Consider the following 21,112-nt stretch of genomic DNA (forward strand, 5'->3'; position numbering starts at 1 on the left):
GTTTAGGTTTTATTCCACTGTATTTAAGGTGCTTCTCCCTTATGTTAAATGGGACTGTTTTGACACGTTCGTTCTCATTCTTTTTCTCCCTGTTTTTCTTTCCTTGATTATTGAAACCTTGCTTATTGAAACGGGAAAAGGAACGGAATTAGGGCAGGGGGGATATCTGGAGTTCTGAAGGTGCAGGAGTGGTCCGCAGTGGCCTGGGGGCAGCTGAATCCACACAGCTTCTCACTCAGCGGATCGTGTACTTATCCCACTTCTTCTCTGCGTCACAGGGCACCCAGCGGTTGGCAGGAAAATGTGCTTGTTCTTCTCACACCAGCTCCTCAGCACCACCTTGCCAGCATGCGACTCATCCTTCTCCAAGGTGGCGTCACTGAGCAGCCACACATCATCATGCAGGTCGAAGTTAAAGAGCTGTCCACTCTCTCCTCAGGCCTTGGTGACAACGAACTGATAGAAGCTGTGATGATGGGGAAGGATCAGATCCTCCTTGATGAACACGGGCTGCTTGCTCCACGCCAGCACACCTGAACTCACGGAAGTCCTTCCCCGAGTACCTTCTGCAGGAATTTCTTCACCTTGACTGTGTGCCGATGCCCACAGCCATCCCAGGAACCAAAAGTGATTCCAACCTCCTCACTCTTGATCTTTTCCTGCTTGGATTCCCACTCCTGTCACAACTCTTCCCGGAGCCAGTTCTCCTGCTTCTCATGCTCTCGCTCAGGCAAGAAGTTCGTATCCACATCTGGATTCTTCCCTAACTCCCTCCTCTTTGTGGTGACCCATTCCATTTCCAGTTCCTTCCCATCTATGGCTCGCTGCTCTTGCTCCAGAGTGAAGGACAGACCAGAGATCTTACGCTTGGCCTCCTGTGCTCCTTCTCCCGCAGCTCGTCCAGCTTGAGCCGGAGCTGCTTGGATTGCTCCTCCTTGGCCAGCTGCTTCTCTCGCTCCTTCACTAGGGCTTCCTGCTTGGCCTTCATGTCCTTCAGGGACACGAGACCCACGGTGATGGACTTGAGCTCTGCCTCCACGGCGTCGTTGTGTGTAAAGATCTTCTTGTCAACATTGCATTTTATGATGTTCTCTGCTGCTATCTGCTGCTCCATCTGTTCCATTTGCTTGTGCTGCATCTCTAGTGTCTTCATCAGGTGCATGGCACAGCCTTGCCTCGCATGCAGCGCCCTTGTACTGAGGCATGGCAGCGGTAGTGACAGCAAGCCGGCCTAGTCTCAGCGGCAGCTGTAGAGTTCCTGCTGACCACAGTGATGGCTCCCCTGCCGCTGTGCCCGCCACGCAGCAACAGCAGCCACTCTGGCTACCCCCTTCGCCAACAACAGCAGCAGACCCTGGACTACAAATACAGGGATATCAGTTGCTTTGTGGCATGCAAATTTGACCTCATTGGAAGATAATCCCAGGAGTAGGGCAGCCAGGTCATGTGGTAGATCAATGTTCAGTTGTCAAACGCTGGATGCTGATTTCCACAGTTGCTGCCTCTTGGGGTTTAAGTCTGCCAACAGGCTCCATGGTCACGGATCGTGAACCACCAGAGACAAGTTTGTGAGGAATGTCCCATCCATTCATCACAAGTTCTAGGCTTATATAGGCTTACAGAAAGGGAGGGTGGGAGAGAATTTTCAGGTGATCCCTGAAAAACAGGGCAAACGGAGTCTCTGAGATGGACTAGATCAATCAGAGGGGTCTTCAGTGACCTCATCCTGCTTGGAATGGTGAGATTGGCAGCAATTCCTAACTCTTGAACTATCAAAACCACTTGAGCAGGACCCTCGGAGCATGCAGGACCTGGGATGTGTGGAAGACCGGGTGGGGCCTCTCACTTTATCTCCCCCTGTTCCCCAGATACAGGAAAATATCACATGGAGTGGAAATAACTGTCTTACTCGCTTTCCAGTAGCCCTTGGACCTTTGTGCCCTAAGAAACTATGTAAAGATTTTCAGAAAAAGAAAGAAAGAAGAAAGAAAGAAAGAAAGAAAGAAAGAAAGAAAGAAAGAAAGAAAGAAAGAAAGAAAGAAAGAAAGAAAGAAAGAAAAGAAAGAAAGAAAGGAAGGAAGGAAGGAAGTGGCCCGGCATGATGTCAGTGTTTAAGGTCCTGGCCTTGCACGTCCGGGATCCCATAAGGGTGCCGGTTGTCATCTCGGCGGCCCAGCTTCCCATCCAGTTCCCTGCCTGTGGCCTGGGAAAGAAGTCGAGGATGGCCAAAAGCTTTGGGTCCCTGCACCCGTGCTGGAGAACTGGAAGATTCTCCTGGCTTCGGATCAGGATAGCATCAGCTGTTGCGCTCACTTGGGGAGTGAATCATCGGACAGAAGATCTTCCTCTCTGTCTCTCCTCTCTGTATATCTGACTTTCCAATAAAAAGTAAATAAATAAATCAATCTTTAAAAAAAATTAATAGAAAAACAAGAAATCAAAAGTGGCTAATGACCTCACCTTGCATGTGCTAGAACCACCAGGGGGAACCGGATCATGTCCCAGCAGCGCCGCTTCCCAGCCAGCTCCCTGCCTGTGGCCTAGGAAAGCAGTCAAGGATGGCTCAAAGCTTTGGGACCTTGCATCCACATGGGAGACCTGGAAGAGGCTCCAGTCTCCTGGTTTCGGGTCAGCTTAGCTCCGGCCATTGGGGCCTCTTGGGGAGTGAATCAATGGACAGAAGATTTTCCTCTCTGTCTCTTCACCTCTCTGCATATCTCCCTTTGCAATAAAAAACAATAATAACAAAAATGGAGGAACACATTGGAGACTTGTCTCCACTGAGATAGCTACTCTTTGAAGAAGAAGAATAAAAGACATCAAAAGCAAGATGGCTTTGAAGGCTTTATTATAATCTATAAATATACAACCTTTTATATTCCGGCATCTACTTTCTAAAGAAACAACTCTTAAGTAAAGCTAATATAACCAATGAGGAATACACAACAAACAAACAAACAAACCAAAACAGAAAACTTCTATCAAAATATGCAATTTCCACTACGGACTAGAAAGCTAATATTTACAAAAGAGCTGGAAGCTAAAAGTTTGCTTCTATAGAAATATCGATGTGTGAGCTTCTTCATTTGCCAGATTTCTGATAAATTCATCAAGCTTGAGTCTCAGTCTTTGTGTCAACGTATATCCGGGTTTCTTAATCCAGATTTCCAGAAAAGAGGGAACCAAGTCATTCAGAATCTCAAGTGAGATTTATGGCTCCCCATGTATCGATCCAGTGTGTCCCAGAACCTCAAGAAAACGAGTCTATCCAAATGACGTTTATGGTGGCTGAGTTCTAGCACGGTCACGTCCCATTTCTGAACATTTGGATCCAGACGAGTTTCTTCATACTTGAGATGGAAGGCTTTGATTTTGGCAAATATGTCGACCGGTGATCCATCAGGCAAAAGCCACGGCCAGCCTTTGAACTGCCAAGCGGGACCTTGCACAAACACTGCCACAACCCGGTCCCAATCTTGAGGCCTAAGTTTAAGCGGCTGATCCAGTACCTTATAAGGGACTGTGACACTGCTGTAAGCAGTGCCACCTGGTTGCATTTGCTCTTTTCTTCTCTGTATTAGAATTTCATCTTCTCGCCGACAACCCTGCTTCTTCTTTTCATCTGATGAGACAAATTGGAAATCCTGTAGAAGGTCTGTGACATTCAGCATGGTTATCAAAGATGTGGTAGCTGCAGGAATGATGATGATGGGAGTTCGAGAAGTTTTCTTGTGCTTCGTGGGAGGTCTTGCTTGTGAAAGCGGTCTTGGTACTGGCTGTGCTGCAGGTGTCTGTGTTCTGCGGGCAGATGCACTCTCCGCTAACAGTTTCAGTGGCATACCGCGGTAGGTGCCCCTAGTGTCGATTTTGAAGCGTTCCGTTTCTTTTCCTTTGAACTTCTCCTGATCATATCTGTCGTAGGCGGCCGGGATAGGCTGTTTCAAACGCACTGTGGGATCCACTGGGGCTGCATTTGGAGCTGGTCGCCGTTCAGGTGCCCGCCCTTCTTCTCGGTCCTCCACAGCCTGAAGAATTGCAAAGATATCCTTTGCAAAAGTCTTTCCTGTGCTCTGTAAGATCGTGTTGCGTGTCCTCCACACTCTCTCCCTGCTGACGATCTCTCGGGTCACATCTGCCTCAGCATCTACAAAGCTCCTCCGCTTAAGGTCAGTGGTACCTTCATCCAGGTCGGTCTTGATCGTAGATCGTTTCTTAGCCATAATTTTGGCTTTGATTGCAGCAATTTTTTCCACCGTCATGTCTTCGGACAAAGACCTAATCCGCTCAGTCTGTACGACCCCTTCCTTATGGCCCTCCAAACGAGCAGCCAGTCTCTCTCTATCAAGACGTATGCATTCTTCATTGTCAAGGCGCGGTTTCTTGGCTTCTGCTACAACTGCATCTGCAGCTCTTTTGACTTGAGGACATCGCTGAAGACCTATCTCCAGGGGGAGGCTTCTATCAATACTTGCACACGTTGATGTCTCCCCGTAGAGATAGCCAAGCAGATCTTTGCGGTCCGGTCTTCTGACCACAGGAACATTTTCAGCAGCTGCACGGCGGACATAAACGGGATGAGAAAGGTGCACGTTATTCAGCAGGAACAGGATGCATTCCAGCGTGTAGTACTCTCTCGGCTGGCCTTTCTTCTCAGCCGCCCACATCACAAAGTTGGTTTGGACGTTCTTTGGCCAGGAGAGTGGCCCAAAGATGACTTCGTCCCCCTTGACCACGATCTCCTTCTTTTCGATGGTGTACTGTCTCAGGATGCTGAGAACGTCCGGCATCTTGCCCAGCTCGCCCTCACCGTTGGTCAGGAATGTCCTATCTCTTCAGCACAAGTTCAAGGTTTATAAACGCTTGCAGAAAGGCAGGGGAGGAGGGCGTTTCCAGGTAGTCCCTTCACCCAATAAGGACACTTTGATTGGCTAAAAGGCACGCTTACTCCCGTTGACCTTCCAATCGTGTCAGAGGTCACAGGCCCTCTACAGCAATGGAAGGTATGCCTCAGGGCAGATAAGCTCTGGGTCACACCGCTAGGTGGCAGGCAAGAGAGCTGGGGCGATCTCCCACAGCTGCGCTGACACTAACTCCACTCTCAGGAGTGTAGAGGCTAGAATCCTTTTCTTCCCACATCCACGCCAAGGGTGAGTTAGTGGATGATGAGTGGGATCACATTCAATCTCTATATGACTTCTGGTAACAGGGACATGTGCGTGTTGAGTCTGCTGATCCTGGAACATGGTACATTTCTCCATCTTTTAGTGCCTCTTTAAACATTGAATCATTATTGGGTCTTCCACATCCTTGTTTAGGTTTTATTCCACTGTATTTAAGGTGCTTCTCCCTTATGTTAAATGGGACTGTTTTGACACGTTCGTTCTCATTCTTTTTCTCCCTGTTTTTCTTTCCTTGATTATTGAAACCTTGCTTATTGAAACAGGAAAAGGAACGGAATTAGGGCAGGGGGGATGTCTGGAGTTCTGAAGGTGCAGGAGTGGTCCGCAGTGGCCTGGGGGCAGCTGAATCCACACAGCTTCTCACTCAGCGGATCGTGTACTTATCCCACTTCTTCTCTGCGTCACAGGGCACCCAGCGGTTGGCAGGAAAATGTGCTTGTTCTTCTCACACCAGCTCCTCAGCACCACCTTGCCAGCATGCGACTCATCCTTCTCCAAGGTGGCGTCACTGAGCAGCCACACATCATCATGCAGGTCGAAGCTCAAGAGCTGTCCACTCTCTCCTCAGGCCTTGGTGACAACGAACTGATAGAAGCTGTGATGATGGGGAAGGATCAGATCCTCCTTGATGAACACGGGCTGCTTGCTCCACGCCAGCACACCTGAACTCACGGAAGTCCTTCCCCGAGTACCTTCTGCAGGAATTTCTTCACCTTGACTGTGTGCCGATGCCCACAGCCATCCCAGGAACCAAAAGTGATTCCAACCTCCTCACTCTTGATCTTTTCCTGCTTGGATTCCCACTCCTGTCACAACTCTTCCCGGAGCCGGTTCTCCTGCTTCTCATGCTCTCGCTCAGGCAAGAAGCTCGTATCCACATCTGGATTCTTCCCTAACTCCCTCCTCTTTGTGGTGACCCGTTCCATTTCCAGTTCCTTCCCATCTATGGCTCGCTGCTCTTGCTCCAGAGCGAAGGACAGACCAGAGATCTTACGCTTGGCCTCCTTGTGCTCCTTCTCCCGCAGCTCGTCCAGCTTGAGCTGGAGCTGCTTGGATTGCTCCTCCTTGGCCAGCTGCTTCTCTCGCTCCTTCACTAGGGCCTCCTGCTTGGCCTTCATGTCCTTCAGGGACACGAGACCCACGGTGATGGACTTGAGCTCTGCCTCCACGGCGTCGTTGTGTGTAAAGATCTTCTTGTCAACATTGCATTTTATGATGTTCTCTGCTGCTATCTGCTGCTCCATCTGTTCCATTTGCTTGTGCTGCATCTCTAGTGTCTTCATCAGGTGCATGGCACAGCCTGCCTCGCTTGCAGCGCCCTTGTACTGAGGCATGGCGGCGGTAGTGACAGCAAGCCGGCCTAGTCTCAGCGGCAGCTGTAGAGTTCCTGCTGACCACAGTGATGGCTCCCCTGCCGCTGTGCCCGCCACGCAGCAACAGCAGCCGCTCTGGCTACCCCTTCGCCAACAACAGCAGCAGACCCTGGACTACAAATACAGGGATATCAGTTGCTTTGTGGCATGCAAATTTGACCTCATTGGAAGATAATCCCAGGAGTGGGGCAGCCAGGTCATGTGGTAGATCAATGTTCAGTTGTCAAACGCTGGATGCTGATTTCCACAGTTGCTGCCTCTTGGGGTTTAAGTCTGCCAACAGGCTCCATGGTCACGGATCGTGAACCACCAGAGACAAGTTTGTGAGGAATGTCCCGTCCATTCATCACAAGTTCTAGGCTTATAAAGGCTTACAGAAAGGGAGGGTGGGAGAGAATTTTCAGGTGATCCCTGAAAAACAGGGCAAACGGAGACTCTGAGATGGACTAGATCAATCAGAGGGGTCTTCAGTGACCTCATCCTGCTTGGAATGGTGAGATTGGCAGCAATTCCTAACTCTTGAACTATCAAAACCACTTGAGCAGGACCCACGGAGCATGCTGGGCCTGGGATGTGTGGACCCTCGGAGCATGCAGGACCCTCGGAGCATGCAGGACCTGGGATGTGTGGAAGACCGGGTGGGGCCTCTCACTTTATCTCCCCCTGTTCCCCAGATACAGGAAAATATCACATGGAGTGGAAATAACTGTCTTACTCGCTTTCCAGTAGCCCTTGGACCTTTGTGCCCTAAGAAACTATGTAAAGATTTTTAGAAGAAAGAAAGAAAGAAAGAAAGAAAGAAAGAAAGAAAGAAAGAAAGAAAGAAAGAAAGAAAGAAAGAAAGAAAGATAGGTAGAAAGAAAGAAAGGTAGGAAGGAAGGAAGGAAGGAAGTGGCCCGGCACGATGTCAGTGTTTAAGGTCCTGGCCTTGCATGCCCGGGATCCCATAAGGGTGCCGGTTGTCATCTCGGCGGCCCAGCTTCCCATCCAGTTCCCTGCCTGTGGCCTGGGAAAGCAGTTGAGGATGGCCCAAAACTTTGGGTCCCGGCACCCGTGCTGGAGAACTGGAAGATTCCCCTGGCTTCGGATCAGGATAGCATCAGCTGTTGCGCTCACTTGGGGAGTGAATCATCGGACAGAAGATCTTCCTCTCTGTCTCTCCTCTCTGTATATCTGACTTTCCAATAAAAAGTAAATAAATAAATCAATCTTTAAAAAAATTAATAGAAAAACAAGAAATCAAAAGTGGCTAATGACCTCACCTTGCATGTGCTAGAACCACCAGGGGGAAGCCGGATCATGTCCCAGCAGCGCCGCTTCCCAGCCAGCTCCCTGCCTGTGGCCTAGGAAAGCAGTCAAGGATGGCTCAAAGCTTTGGGACCTTGCATCCACATGGGAGACCTGGAAGAGGCTCCAGTCTCCTGGTTTCGGGTCAGCTTAGCTCCGGCCATTGGGGCCGCTTGGGGAGTGAATCAATGGACAGAAGATTTTCCTCTCTGTCTCTTCACCTCTCTGCATATCTCCCTTTGCAATAAAAAAAAAAATAACAAAAATGGAGGAACACATTGGAGACTTGTCTCCACTGAGATAGCTACTCTTTGAAGAAGAAGAATAAAAGACATCAGAAGCAAGATGGTTTTGAAAGCTTTATTATAATCTATAAATATACAACCTTTTATATTCCGGCATCTACTTTCTAAAGAAACAACTCTTAAGTAAAGCTAATATAACCAATGAGGAATACACAACAAACAAACAAACAAGCCAAAACAGGAAACTTCTATCAAAATATGCAATTTCCACTACGGACTAGAAAGCTAATATTTACAAAAGAGCTGGAAGCTAAAAGTTTGCTTCTATAGAAATATCGATGTGTGAGCTTCTTCATTTGCCAGATTCCTGATAAATTCATCAAGCTTGAGTCTCAGTCTTTGTGTCAACGTATATCCGGGTTTCTTAATCCAGATTTCCAGAAAAGAGGGAACCAAGTCATTCAGAATCTCAAGTGAGATTTATGGCTCCCCATGTATCGATCCAGTGTGTCCCAGAACCTCAAGAAAACGAGTCTATCCAAATGACGTTTATGGTGGCTGAGTTCTAGCACGGTCACGTCCCATTTCTGAACATTTGGATCCAGACGAGTTTCTTCATACTTGAGATGGAAGGCTTTGATTTTGGCAAATATGTCGACCGGTGATCCATCAGGCAAAAGCCACGGCCAGCCTTTGAACTGCCAAGCGGGACCTTGCACAAACACTGCCACAACCCGGTCCCAATCTTGAGGCCTAAGTTTAAGCGGCTGATCCAGTACCTTATAAGGGACTGTGACACTGCTGTAAGCAGTGCCACCTGGTTGCATTTGCTCTTTTCTTCTCTGTATTAGAATTTCATCTTCTCGCCGACAACCCTGCTTCTTCTTTTCATCTGATGAGACAAATTGGAAATCCTGTAGAAGGTCTGTGACATTCAGCATGGTTATCAAAGACGTGGTAGCTGCAGGAATGATGATGATGGGAGTTCGAGAAGTTTTCTTGTGCTTCGTGGGAGGTCTTGCTTGTGAAAGCGGTCTTGGTACTGGCTGTGCTGCAGGTGTCTGTGTTCTGCGGGCAGATGCACTCTCCGCTAACAGTTTCAGTGGCATACCGCGGTAGGTGCCCCTAGTGTCGATTTTGAAGCGTTCCGTTTCTTTTCCTTTGAACTTCTCCTGATCATATCTGTCGTAGGCGGCCGGGATAGGCTGTTTCAAACGCACTGTGGGATCCACTGGGGCTGCATTTGGAGCTGGTCGCCGTTCAGGTGCCCGCCCTTCTTCTCGGTCCTCCACAGCCTGAAGAATTGCAAAGATATCCTTTGCAAAAGTCTTTCCTGTGCTCTGTAAGATCGTGTTGCGTGTCCTCCACACTCTCTCCCTGCTGACGATCTCTCGGGTCACATCTGCCTCAGCATCTACAAAGCTCCTCCGCTTAAGGTCAGTGGTACCTTCATCCAGGTCGGTCTTGATCGTAGATCGTTTCTTAGCCATAATTTTGGCTTTGATTGCAGCAATTTTTTCCACCGTCATGTCTTCGGACAAAGACCTAATCCGCTCAGTCTGTACGACCCCTTCCTTATGGCCCTCCAAACGAGCAGCCAGTCTCTCTCTATCAAGACGTATGCATTCTTCATTGTCAAGGCGCGGTTTCTTGGCTTCTGCTACAACTGCATCTGCAGCTCTTTTGACTTGAGGACATCGCTGAAGACCTATCTCCAGGGGGAGGCTTCTATCAATACTTGCACACGTTGATGTCTCCCCGTAGAGATAGCCAAGCAGATCTTTGCGGTCCGGTCTTCTGACCACAGGAACATTTTCAGCAGCTGCACGGCGGACATAAACGGGATGAGAAAGGTGCACGTTATTCAGCAGGAACAGGATGCATTCCAGCGTGTAGTACTCTCTCGGCTGGCCTTTCTTCTCAGCCGCCCACATCACAAAGTTGGTTTGGACGTTCTTTGGCCAGGAGAGTGGCCCAAAGATGACTTCGTCCCCCTTGACCACGATCTCCTTCTTTTCGATGGTGTACTGTCTCAGGATGCTGAGGACGTCCGGCATCTTGCCCAGCTCGCCCTCACCGTTGGTCAGGAATGTCCTATCTCTTCAGCACAAGTTCAAGGTTTATAAACGCTTGCAGAAAGGCAGGGGAGGAGGGCGTTTCCAGGTAGTCCCTTCACCCAATAAGGACACTTTGATTGGCTAAAAGGCACGCTTACTCCCGTTGACCTTCCAATCGTGTCAGAGGTCACAGGCCCTCTACAGCAATGGAAGGTATGCCTCAGGGCAGATAAGCTCTGGGTCACACCGCTAGGTGGCAGGCAAGAGAGCTGGGGCGATCTCCCACAGCTGCGCTGACACTAACTCCACTCTCAGGAGTGTAGAGGCTAGAATCCTTTTCTTCCCACATCCACGCCAAGGGTGAGTTAGTGGATGATGAGTGGGATCACATTCAATCTCTATATGACTTCTGGTAACAGGGACATGTGCGTGTTGAGTCTGCTGATCCTGGAACATGGTACATTTCTCCATCTTTTAGTGCCTCTTTAAACATTGAATCATTATTGGGTCTTCCACATCCTTGTTTAGGTTTTATTCCACTGTATTTAAGGTGCTTCTCCCTTATGTTAAATGGGACTGTTTTGACACGTTCGTTCTCATTCTTTTTCTCCCTGTTTTTCTTTCCTTGATTATTGAAACCTTGCTTATTGAAACAGGAAAAGGAACGGAATTAGGGCAGGGGGGATGTCTGGAGTTCTGAAGGTGCAGGAGTGGTCCGCAGTGGCCTGGGGGCAGCTGAATCCACACAGCTTCTCACTCAGCGGATCGTGTACTTATCCCACTTCTTCTCTGCGTCACAGGGCACCCAGCGGTTGGCAGGAAAATGTGCTTGTTCTTCTCACACCAGCTCCTCAGCACCACCTTGCCAGCATGCGACTCATCCTTCTCCAAGGTGGCGTCACTGAGCAGCCACACATCATCATGCAGGTCGAAGCTCAAGAGCTGTCCACTCTCTCCTCAGGCCTTGGTGACAACGAACTGATAGAAGCTGTGATGATGGGGAAGGATCAGATCCTCCTTGATGAACACGGGCTGCTTGCTCCACGCCAGCACACCTGAACTCACGGAAGTCCTTCCCCGAGTACCTTCTGCAGGAATTTCTTCACCTTGACTGTGTGCCGATGCACACAGCCATCCCAGGAACCAAAAGTGATTCCAACCTCCTCACTCTTGATCTTTTCCTGCTTGGATTCCCACTCCTGTCACAACTCTTCCCGGAGCCGGTTCTCCTGCTTCTCATGCTCTCGCTCAGGCAAGAAGCTCGTATCCACATCTGGATTCTTCCCTAACTCCCTCCTCTTTGTGGTGACCCGTTCCATTTCCAGTTCCTTCCCATCTATGGCTCGCTGCTCTTGCTCCAGAGCGAAGGACAGACCAGAGATCTTACGCTTGGCCTCCTTGTGCTCCTTCTCCCGCAGCTCGTCCAGCTTGAGCTGGAGCTGCTTGGATTGCTCCTCCTTGGCCAGCTGCTTCTCTCGCTCCTTCACTAGGGCCTCCTGCTTGGCCTTCATGTCCTTCAGGGACACGAGACCCACGGTGATGGACTTGAGCTCTGCCTCCACGGCGTCGTTGTGTGTAAAGATCTTCTTGTCAACATTGCATTTTATGATGTTCTCTGCTGCTATCTGCTGCTCCATCTGTTCCATTTGCTTGTGCTGCATCTCTAGTGTCTTCATCAGGTGCATGGCACAGCCTGCCTCGCTTGCAGCGCCCTTGTACTGAGGCATGCGGCGGTAGTGACAGCAAGCCGGCCTAGTCTCAGCGGCAGCTGTAGAGTTCCTGCTGACCACAGTGATGGCTCCCCTGCCGCTGTGCCCGCCACGCAGCAACAGCAGCCGCTCTGGCTACCCCTTCGCCAACAACAGCAGCAGACCCTGGACTACAAATACAGGGATATCAGTTGCTTTGTGGCATGCAAATTTGACCTCATTGGAAGATAATCCCAGGAGTGGGGCAGCCAGGTCATGTGGTAGATCAATGTTCAGTTGTCAAACGCTGGATGCTGATTTCCACAGTTGCTGCCTCTTGGGGTTTAAGTCTGCCAACAGGCTCCATGGTCACGGATCGTGAACCACCAGAGACAAGTTTGTGAGGAATGTCCCGTCCATTCATCACAAGTTCTAGGCTTATAAAGGCTTACAGAAAGGGAGGGTGGGAGAGAATTTTCAGGTGATCCCTGAAAAACAGGGCAAACGGAGACTCTGAGATGGACTAGATCAATCAGAGGGGTCTTCAGTGACCTCATCCTGCTTGGAATGGTGAGATTGGCAGCAATTCCTAACTCTTGAACTATCAAAACCACTTGAGCAGGACCCACGGAGCATGCTGGGCCTGGGATGTGTGGACCCTCGGAGCATGCAGGACCCTCGGAGCATGCAGGACCTGGGATGTGTGGAAGACCGGGTGGGGCCTCTCACTTTATCTCCCCCTGTTCCCCAGATACAGGAAAATATCACATGGAGTGGAAATAACTGTCTTACTCGCTTTCCAGTAGCCCTTGGACCTTTGTGCCCTAAGAAACTATGTAAAGATTTTCAGAAAAAGAAAGAAAGAAGAAAGAAAGAAAGAAAGAAAGAAAGAAAGAAAGAAAGAAAGAAAGAAAGAAAAGAAAGAAAGAAAGGAAGGAAGGAAGGAAGTGGCCCGGCACGATGTCAGTGTTTAAGGTCCTGGCCTTGCATGCCCGGGATCCCATAAGGGTGCCGGTTGTCATCTCGGCGGCCCAGCTTCCCATCCAGTTCCCTGCCTGTGGCCTGGGAAAGCAGTCGAGGATGGCCCAAAACTTTGGGTCCCTGCACCCGTGCTGGAGAACTGGAAGATTCTCCTGGCTTCAGATCAGGATAGCATCAGCTGTTGCGCTCACTTGGGGAGTGAATCATCGGACAGAAGATCTTCCTCTCTGTCTCTCCTCTCTGTATATCTGGCTTTCCAATAAAAAGTAAATAAATAAATCAATCTTTAAAAAAATTAATAGAAAAACAAGAAATCAAAAGTGGCTAATGACCTCACCTTGCATGTGCTAGAACCACCAGGGGGAAGCGGATCATGTCCCAGCAGCGCCGCTTCCCAGCCAGCTCCCTGCCTGTGGCCTAGGAAAGCAGTCAAGGATGGCTCAAAGCTTTGGGACCTTGCATCCACATGGGAGACCTGGAAGAGGCTCCAGTCTCCTGGTTTCGGATCAGCTTAGCTCTGGCCATTGGGGCCGCTTGGGGAGTGAATCAATGGACAGAAGATTTTCCTCTCTGTCTCTTCACCTCTCTGCATATCTCCCTTTGCAATAAAAGAAAAAAATAACAAAAATGGAGGAACACATTGGAGACTTGTCTCCACTGAGATAGCTACTCTTTGAAGAAGAAGAATAAAAGACATCAGAAGCAAGATGGTTTTGAAAGCTTTATTATAATCTATAAATATACAACCTTTTATATTCCGGCATCTACTTTCTAAAGAAACAACTCTTAAGTAAAGCTAATATAACCAATGAGGAATACACAACAAACAAACAAACAAGCCAAAACAGAAAACTTCTATCAAAATATGCAATTTCCACTACGGACTAGAAAGCTAATATTTACAAAAGAGCTGGAAGCTAAAAGTTTGCTTCTATAGAAATATCGATGTGTGAGCTTCTTCATTTGCCAGATTCCTGATAAATTCATCAAGCTTGAGTCTCAGTCTTTGTGTCAACGTATATCCGTGTTTCTTAATCCAGATTTCCAGAAAAGAGGGAACCAAGTCATTCAGAATCTCAAGTGAGATTTATGGCTCCCCATGTATCGATCCAGTGTGTCCCAGAACCTCAAGAAAACGAGTCTATCCAAATGACGTTTATGGTGGCTGAGTTCTAGCACGGTCACGTCCCATTTCTGAACATTTGGATCCAGACGAGTTTCTTCATACTTGAGATGGAAGGCTTTGATTTTGGCAAATATGTCGACCGGTGATCCATCAGGCAAAAGCCACGGCCAGCCTTTGAACTGCCAAGCGGGACCTTGCACAAACACTGCCACAACCCGGTCCCAATCTTGAGGCCTAAGTTTAAGCGGCTGATCCAGTACCTTATAAGGGACTGTGACACTGCTGTAAGCAGTGCCACCTGGTTGCATTTGCTCTTTTCTTCTCTGTATTAGAATTTCATCTTCTCGCCGACAACCCTGCTTCTTCTTTTCATCTGATGAGACAAATTGGAAATCCTGTAGAAGGTCTGTGACATTCAGCATGGTTATCAAAGACGTGGTAGCTGCAGGAATGATGATGATGGGAGTTCGAGAAGTTTTCTTGTGCTTCGTGGGAGGTCTTGCTTGTGAAAGCGGTCTTGGTACTGGCTGTGCTGCAGGTGTCTGTGTTCTGCGGGCAGATGCACTCTCCGCTAACAGTTTCAGTGGCATACCGCGGTAGGTGCCCCTAGTGTCGATTTTGAAGCGTTCCGTTTCTTTTCCTTTGAACTTCTCCTGATCATATCTGTCGTAGGCGGCCGGGATAGGCTGTTTCAAACGCACTGTGGGATCCACTGGGGCTGCATTTGGAGCTGGTCGCCGTTCAGGTGCCCGCCCTTCTTCTCGGTCCTCCACAGCCTGAAGAATTGCAAAGATATCCTTTGCAAAAGTCTTTCCTGTGCTCTGTAAGATCGTGTTGCGTGTCCTCCACACTCTCTCCCTGCTGACGATCTCTCGGGTCACATCTGCCTCAGCATCTACAAAGCTCCTCCGCTTAAGGTCAGTGGTACCTTCATCCAGGTCGGTCTTGATCGTAGATCGTTTCTTAGCCATAATTTTGGCTTTGATTGCAGCAATTTTTTCCACCGTCATGTCTTCGGACAAAGACCTAATCCGCTCAGTCTGTACGACCCCTTCCTTATGGCCCTCCAAACGAGCAGCCAGTCTCTCTCTATCAAGACGTATGCATTCTTCATTGTCAAGGCGCGGTTTCTTGGCTTCTGCTACAACTGCATCTGCAGCTCTTTTGACTTGAGGACATCGCTGAAGACCTATCTCCAGGGGGAGGCTTCTATCAATACTTGCACACGTTGATGTCTCCCCGTAGAGATAGCCAAGCAGATCTTTGCGGTCCGGTCTTCTGACCACAGGAACATTTTCAGCAGCTGCACGGCGGACATAAACGGGATGAGAAAGGTGCACGTTATTCAGCAGGAACAGGATGCATTCCAGCGTGTAGTACTCTCTCGGCTGGCCTTTCTTCTCAGCCGCCCACATCACAAAGTTGGTTTGGACGTTCTTTGGCCAGGAGAGTGGCCCAAAGATGACTTCGTCCCCCTTGACCACGATCTCCTTCTTTTCGATGGTGTACTGTCTCAGGATGCTGAGGACGTCCGGCATCTTGCCCAGCTCGCCCTCACCGTTGGTCAGGAATGTCCTATCTCTTCAGCACAAGTTCAAGGTTTATAAACGCTTGCAGAAAGGCAGGGGAGGAGGGCGTTTCCAGGTAGTCCCTTCACCCAATAAGGACACTTTGATTGGCTAAAAGGCACGCTTACTCCCGTTGACCTTCCAATCGTGTCAGAGGTCACAGGCCCTCTACAGCAATGGAAGGTATGCCTCAGGGCAGATAAGCTCTGGGTCACACCGCTAGGTGGCAGGCAAGAGAGCTGGGGCGATCTCCCACAGCTGCGCTGACACTAACTCCACTCTCAGGAGTGTAGAGGCTAGAATCCTTTTCTTCCCACATCCACGCCAAGGGTGAGTTAGTGGATGATGAGTGGGATCACATTCAATCTCTATATGACTTCTGGTAACAGGGACATGTGCGTGTTGAGTCTGCTGATCCTGGAACATGGTACATTTCTCCATCTTTTAGTGCCTCTTTAAACATTGAATCATTATTGGGTCTTCCACATCCTTGTTTAGGTTTTATTCCACTGTATTTAAGGTGCTTCTCCCTTATGTTAAATGGGACTGTTTTGACACGTTCGTTCTCATTCTTTTTCTCCCTGTTTTTCTTTCCTTGATTATTGAAACCTTGCTTATTGAAACAGGAAAAGGAACGGAATTAGGGCAGGGGGATGTCTGGAGTTCTGAAGGTGCAGGAGTGGTCCGCAGTGGCCTGGGGGCAGCTGAATCCACACAGCTTCTCACTCAGCGGATCGTGTACTTATCCCACTTCTTCTCTGCGTCACAGGGCACCCAGCGGTTGGCAGGAAAATGTGCTTGTTCTTCTCACACCAGCTCCTCAGCACCACCTTGCCAGCATGCGACTCATCCTTCTCCAAGGTGGCGTCACTGAGCAGCCACACATCATCATGCAGGTCGAAGCTCAAGAGCTGTCCACTCTCTCCTCAGGCCTTGGTGACAACGAACTGATAGAAGCTGTGATGATGGGGAAGGATCAGATCCTCCTTGATGAACACGGGCTGCTTGCTCCACGCCAGCACACCTGAACTCACGGAAGTCCTTCCCCGAGTACCTTCTGCAGGAATTTCTTCACCTTGACTGTGTGCCGATGCACACAGCCATCCCAGGAACCAAAAGTGATTCCAACCTCCTCACTCTTGATCTTTTCCTGCTTGGATTCCCACTCCTGTCACAACTCTTCCCGGAGCCGGTTCTCCTGCTTCTCATGCTCTCGCTCAGGCAAGAAGCTCGTATCCACATCTGGATTCTTCCCTAACTCCCTCCTCTTTGTGGTGACCCGTTCCATTTCCAGTTCCTTCCCATCTATGGCTCGCTGCTCTTGCTCCAGAGCGAAGGACAGACCAGAGATCTTACGCTTGGCCTCCTTGTGCTCCTTCTCCCGCAGCTCGTCCAGCTTGAGCTGGAGCTGCTTGGATTGCTCCTCCTTGGCCAGCTGCTTCTCTCGCTCCTTCACTAGGGCCTCCTGCTTGGCCTTCATGTCCTTCAGGGACACGAGACCCACGGTGATGGACTTGAGCTCTGCCTCCACGGCGTCGTTGTGTGTAAAGATCTTCTTGTCAACATTGCATTTTATGATGTTCTCTGCTGCTATCTGCTGCTCCATCTGTTCCATTTGCTTGTGCTGCATCTCTAGTGTCTTCATCAGGTGCATGGCACAGCCTGCCTCGCTTGCAGCGCCCTTGTACTGAGGCATGGCGGCGGTAGTGACAGCAAGCCGGCCTAGTCTCAGCGGCAGCTGTAGAGTTCCTGCTGACCACAGTGATGGCTCCCCTGCCGCTGTGCCCGCCACGCAGCAACAGCAGCCGCTCTGGCTACCCCTTCGCCAACAACAGCAGCAGACCCTGGACTACAAATACAGGGATATCAGTTGCTTTGTGGCATGCAAATTTGACCTCATTGGAAGATAATCCCAGGAGTGGGGCAGCCAGGTCATGTGGTAGATCAATGTTCAGTTGTCAAACGCTGGATGCTGATTTCCACAGTTGCTGCCTCTTGGGGTTTAAGTCTGCCAACAGGCTCCATGGTCACGGATCGTGAACCACCAGAGACAAGTTTGTGAGGAATGTCCCGTCCATTCATCACAAGTTCTAGGCTTATAAAGGCTTACAGAAAGGGAGGGTGGGAGAGAATTTTCAGGTGATCCCTGAAAAACAGGGCAAACGGAGACTCTGAGATGGACTAGATCAATCAGAGGGGTCTTCAGTGACCTCATCCTGCTTGGAATGGTGAGATTGGCAGCAATTCCTAACTCTTGAACTATCAAAACCACTTGAGCAGGACCCACGGAGCATGCTGGGCCTGGGATGTGTGGACCCTCGGAGCATGCAGGACCCTCGGAGCATGCAGGACCTGGGATGTGTGGAAGACCGGGTGGGGCCTCTCACTTTATCTCCCCCTGTTCCCCAGATACAGGAAAATATCACATGGAGTGGAAATAACTGTCTTACTCGCTTTCCAGGAGCCCTTGGACCTTTGTGCCCTAAGAAACTATGTAAAGATTTTCAGAAAAAGAAAGAAAGAAAGAAAGAAAGAAAGAAGGAAGGAAGGAAGGAAGGAAGGAAGAAAGAAAGGAAGGAAGAAAGAAAGAAAGAAAGGTAGGAAGGAAGTGGCCCGGCACGATGTCAGTGTTTAAGGTCCTGGCCTTGCATGCCCGGGATCCCATAAGGGTGCCGGTTGTCATCTCGGCGGCCCAGCTTCCCATCCAGTTCCCTGCCTGTGGCCTGGGAAAGCAGTTGAGGATGGCCCAAAACTTTGGGTCCCGGCACCCGTGCTGGAGAACTGGAAGATTCTCCTGGCTTCGGATCGGGATAGCATCAGCTGTTGCGCTCACTTGGGGAGTGAATCATCGGACAGAAGATCTTCCTCTCTGTCTCTCCTCTCTGTATATCTGACTTTCCAATAAAAAGTAAATAAATAAATCAATCTTTAAAAAAATTAATAGAAAAACAAGAAATCAAAAGTGGCTAATGACCTCACCTTGCATGTGCTAGAACCACCAGGGGGAAGCGGATCATGTCCCAGCAGCGCCGCTTCCCAGCCAGCTCCCTGCCTGTGGCCTAGGAAAGCAGTCAAGGATGGCTCAAAGCTTTGGGACCTTGCATCCACATGGGAGACCTGGAAGAGGCTCCAGTCTCCTGGTTTCGGGTCAGCTTAGCTCCGGCCATTGGGGCCGCTTGGGGAGTGAATCAATGGACAGAAGATTTTCCTCTCTGTCTCTTCACCTCTCTGCATATCTCCCTTTGCAATAAAAAAAAAAAATAACAAAAATGGAGGAACACATTGGAGACTTGTCTCCACTGAGATAGCTACTCTTTGAAGAAGAAGAATAAAAGACATCAGAAGCAAGATGGTTTTGAAAGCTTTATTATAATCTATAAATATACAACCTTTTATATTCCGGCATCTACTTTCTAAAGAAACAACTCTTAAGTAAAGCTAATATAACCAATGAGGAATACACAACAAACAAACAAACAAACCAAAACAGAAAACTTCTATCAAAATATGCAATTTCCACTACGGACTAGAAAGCTAATATTTACAAAAGAGCTGGAAGCTAAAAGTTTGCTTCTATAGAAATATCGATGTGTGAGCTTCTTCATTTGCCAGATTCCTGATAAATTCATCAAGCTTGAGTCTCAGTCTTTGTGTCAACGTATATCCGGGTTTCTTAATCCAGATTTCCAGAAAAGAGGGAACCAAGTCATTCAGAATCTCAAGTGAGATTTATGGCTCCCCATGTATCGATCCAGTGTGTCCCAGAACCTCAAGAAAACGAGTCTATCCAAATGACGTTTATGGTGGCTGAGTTCTAGCACGGTCACGTCCCATTTCTGAACATTTGGATCCAGACGAGTTTCTTCATACTTGAGATGGAAGGCTTTGATTTTGGCAAATATGTCGACCGGTGATCCATCAGGCAAAAGCCACGGCCAGCCTTTGAACTGCCAAGCGGGACCTTGCACAAACACTGCCACAACCCGGTCCCAATCTTGAGGCCTAAGTTTAAGCGGCTGATCCAGTACCTTATAAGGGACTGTGACACTGCTGTAAGCAGTGCCACCTGGTTGCATTTGCTCTTTTCTTCTCTGTATTAGAATTTCATCTTCTCGCCGACAACCCTGCTTCTTCTTTTCATCTGATGAGACAAATTGGAAATCCTGTAGAAGGTCTGTGACATTCAGCATGGTTATCAAAGACGTGGTAGCTGCAGGAATGATGATGATGGGAGTTCGAGAAGTTTTCTTGTGCTTCGTGGGAGGTCTTGCTTGTGAAAGCGGTCTTGGTACTGGCTGTGCTGCAGGTGTCTGTGTTCTGCGGGCAGATGCACTCTCCGCTAACAGTTTCAGTGGCATACCGCGGTAGGTGCCCCTAGTGTCGATTTTGAAGCGTTCCGTTTCTTTTCCTTTGAACTTCTCCTGATCATATCTGTCGTAGGCGGCCGGGATAGGCTGTTTCAAACGCACTGTGGGATCCACTGGGGCTGCATTTGGAGCTGGTCGCCGTTCAGGTGCCCGCCCTTCTTCTCGGTCCTCCACAGCCTGAAGAATTGCAAAGATATCCTTTGCAAAAGTCTTTCCTGTGCTCTGTAAGATCGTGTTGCGTGTCCTCCACACTCTCTCCCTGCTGACGATCTCTCGGGTCACATCTGCCTCAGCATCTACAAAGCTCCTCCGCTTAAGGTCAGTGGTACCTTCATCCAGGTCGGTCTTGATCGTAGATCGTTTCTTAGCCATAATTTTGGCTTTGATTGCAGCAATTTTTTCCACCGTCATGTCTTCGGACAAAGACCTAATCCGCTCAGTCTGTACGACCCCTTCCTTATGGCCCTCCAAACGAGCAGCCAGTCTCTCTCTATCAAGACGTATGCATTCTTCATTGTCAAGGCGCGGTTTCTTGGCTTCTGCTACAACTGCATCTGCAGCTCTTTTGACTTGAGGACATCGCTGAAGACCTATCTCCAGGGGGAGGCTTCTATCAATACTTGCACACGTTGATGTCTCCCCGTAGAGATAGCCAAGCAGATCTTTGCGGTCCGGTCTTCTGACCACAGGAACATTTTCAGCAGCTGCACGGCGGACATAAACGGGATGAGAAAGGTGCACGTTATTCAGCAGGAACAGGATGCATTCCAGCGTGTAGTACTCTCTCGGCTGGCCTTTCTTCTCAGCCGCCCACATCACAAAGTTGGTTTGGACGTTCTTTGGCCAGGAGAGTGGCCCAAAGATGACTTCGTCCCCCTTGACCACGATCTCCTTCTTTTCGATGGTGTACTGTCTCAGGATGCTGAGGACGTCCGGCATCTTGCCCAGCTCGCCCTCACCGTTGGTCAGGAATGTCCTATCTCTTCAGCACAAGTTCAAGGTTTATAAACGCTTGCAGAAAGGCAGGGGAGGAGGGCGTTTCCAGGTAGTCCCTTCACCCAATAAGGACACTTTGATTGGCTAAAAGGCACGCTTACTCCCGTTGACCTTCCAATCGTGTCAGAGGTCACAGGCCCTCTACAGCAATGGAAGGTATGCCTCAGGGCAGATAAGCTCTGGGTCACACCGCTAGGTGGCAGGCAAGAGAGCTGGGGCGATCTCCCACAGCTGCGCTGACACT

General features: G+C 49.2%; 4 protein-coding genes and 4 pseudogenes across 4 annotated transcripts; all 8 read right to left on the reverse strand.

Annotated features, from left to right (window-relative positions):
* Positions 1 to 235: 235 nt before the first annotated feature.
* Positions 236 to 1,205, reverse strand: LOC121156197 (annotated as a pseudogene).
* Positions 1,206 to 3,191: 1,986 nt separating this feature from the next.
* On the reverse strand, positions 3,192 to 4,787 carry LOC121156198 (parafibromin-like). The gene has a single exon (XM_040979779.1). It carries the CDS (start codon positions 4,785 to 4,787, stop codon positions 3,192 to 3,194), a length of 1,596 nt encoding a protein of 531 aa, XP_040835713.1.
* Positions 4,788 to 5,544: 757 nt separating this feature from the next.
* LOC121156199 lies at positions 5,545 to 6,514 on the reverse strand (annotated as a pseudogene).
* A 2,032-nt stretch (positions 6,515 to 8,546) lies between these two features.
* LOC121156200 (parafibromin-like) lies at positions 8,547 to 10,142 on the reverse strand. Its single transcript, XM_040979780.1, has one exon. It carries the CDS (start codon positions 10,140 to 10,142, stop codon positions 8,547 to 8,549), a length of 1,596 nt encoding a protein of 531 aa, XP_040835714.1.
* A 757-nt stretch (positions 10,143 to 10,899) lies between these two features.
* LOC121156201 lies at positions 10,900 to 11,869 on the reverse strand (annotated as a pseudogene).
* A 2,010-nt stretch (positions 11,870 to 13,879) lies between these two features.
* On the reverse strand, positions 13,880 to 15,475 carry LOC121156202 (parafibromin-like). The gene has a single exon (XM_040979781.1). The coding sequence runs from the start codon at positions 15,473 to 15,475 to the stop codon at positions 13,880 to 13,882; it is 1,596 nt and encodes a 531-aa protein (XP_040835715.1).
* Positions 15,476 to 16,231: 756 nt separating this feature from the next.
* LOC121156204 lies at positions 16,232 to 17,201 on the reverse strand (annotated as a pseudogene).
* Positions 17,202 to 19,215: 2,014 nt separating this feature from the next.
* On the reverse strand, positions 19,216 to 20,811 carry LOC121156205 (parafibromin-like). The gene has a single exon (XM_040979782.1). It carries the CDS (start codon positions 20,809 to 20,811, stop codon positions 19,216 to 19,218), a length of 1,596 nt encoding a protein of 531 aa, XP_040835716.1.
* Between the last annotated feature and the right edge of the window lie 301 nt (positions 20,812 to 21,112).

Source organism: Ochotona curzoniae, unplaced genomic scaffold (genome assembly GCF_017591425.1).
Source record: "Ochotona curzoniae isolate NIBS_2020 unplaced genomic scaffold, NIBS_Ocur_1.0 contig_3303, whole genome shotgun sequence".
NCBI lineage: Eukaryota > Metazoa > Chordata > Mammalia > Lagomorpha > Ochotonidae > Ochotona > Ochotona curzoniae.

Excerpts from the sequence above, each read along its gene's own strand:
- LOC121156205 (XM_040979782.1), bottom strand. The coding sequence starts at position 20,811 with ATGCCGGACGTCCTCAGCATCCTGAGACAGTACACCATCGAAAAGAAG.
- LOC121156198 (XM_040979779.1), bottom strand. The coding sequence starts at position 4,787 with ATGCCGGACGTTCTCAGCATCCTGAGACAGTACACCATCGAAAAGAAG.
- LOC121156202 (XM_040979781.1), bottom strand. The coding sequence starts at position 15,475 with ATGCCGGACGTCCTCAGCATCCTGAGACAGTACACCATCGAAAAGAAG.
- LOC121156200 (XM_040979780.1), bottom strand. The coding sequence starts at position 10,142 with ATGCCGGACGTCCTCAGCATCCTGAGACAGTACACCATCGAAAAGAAG.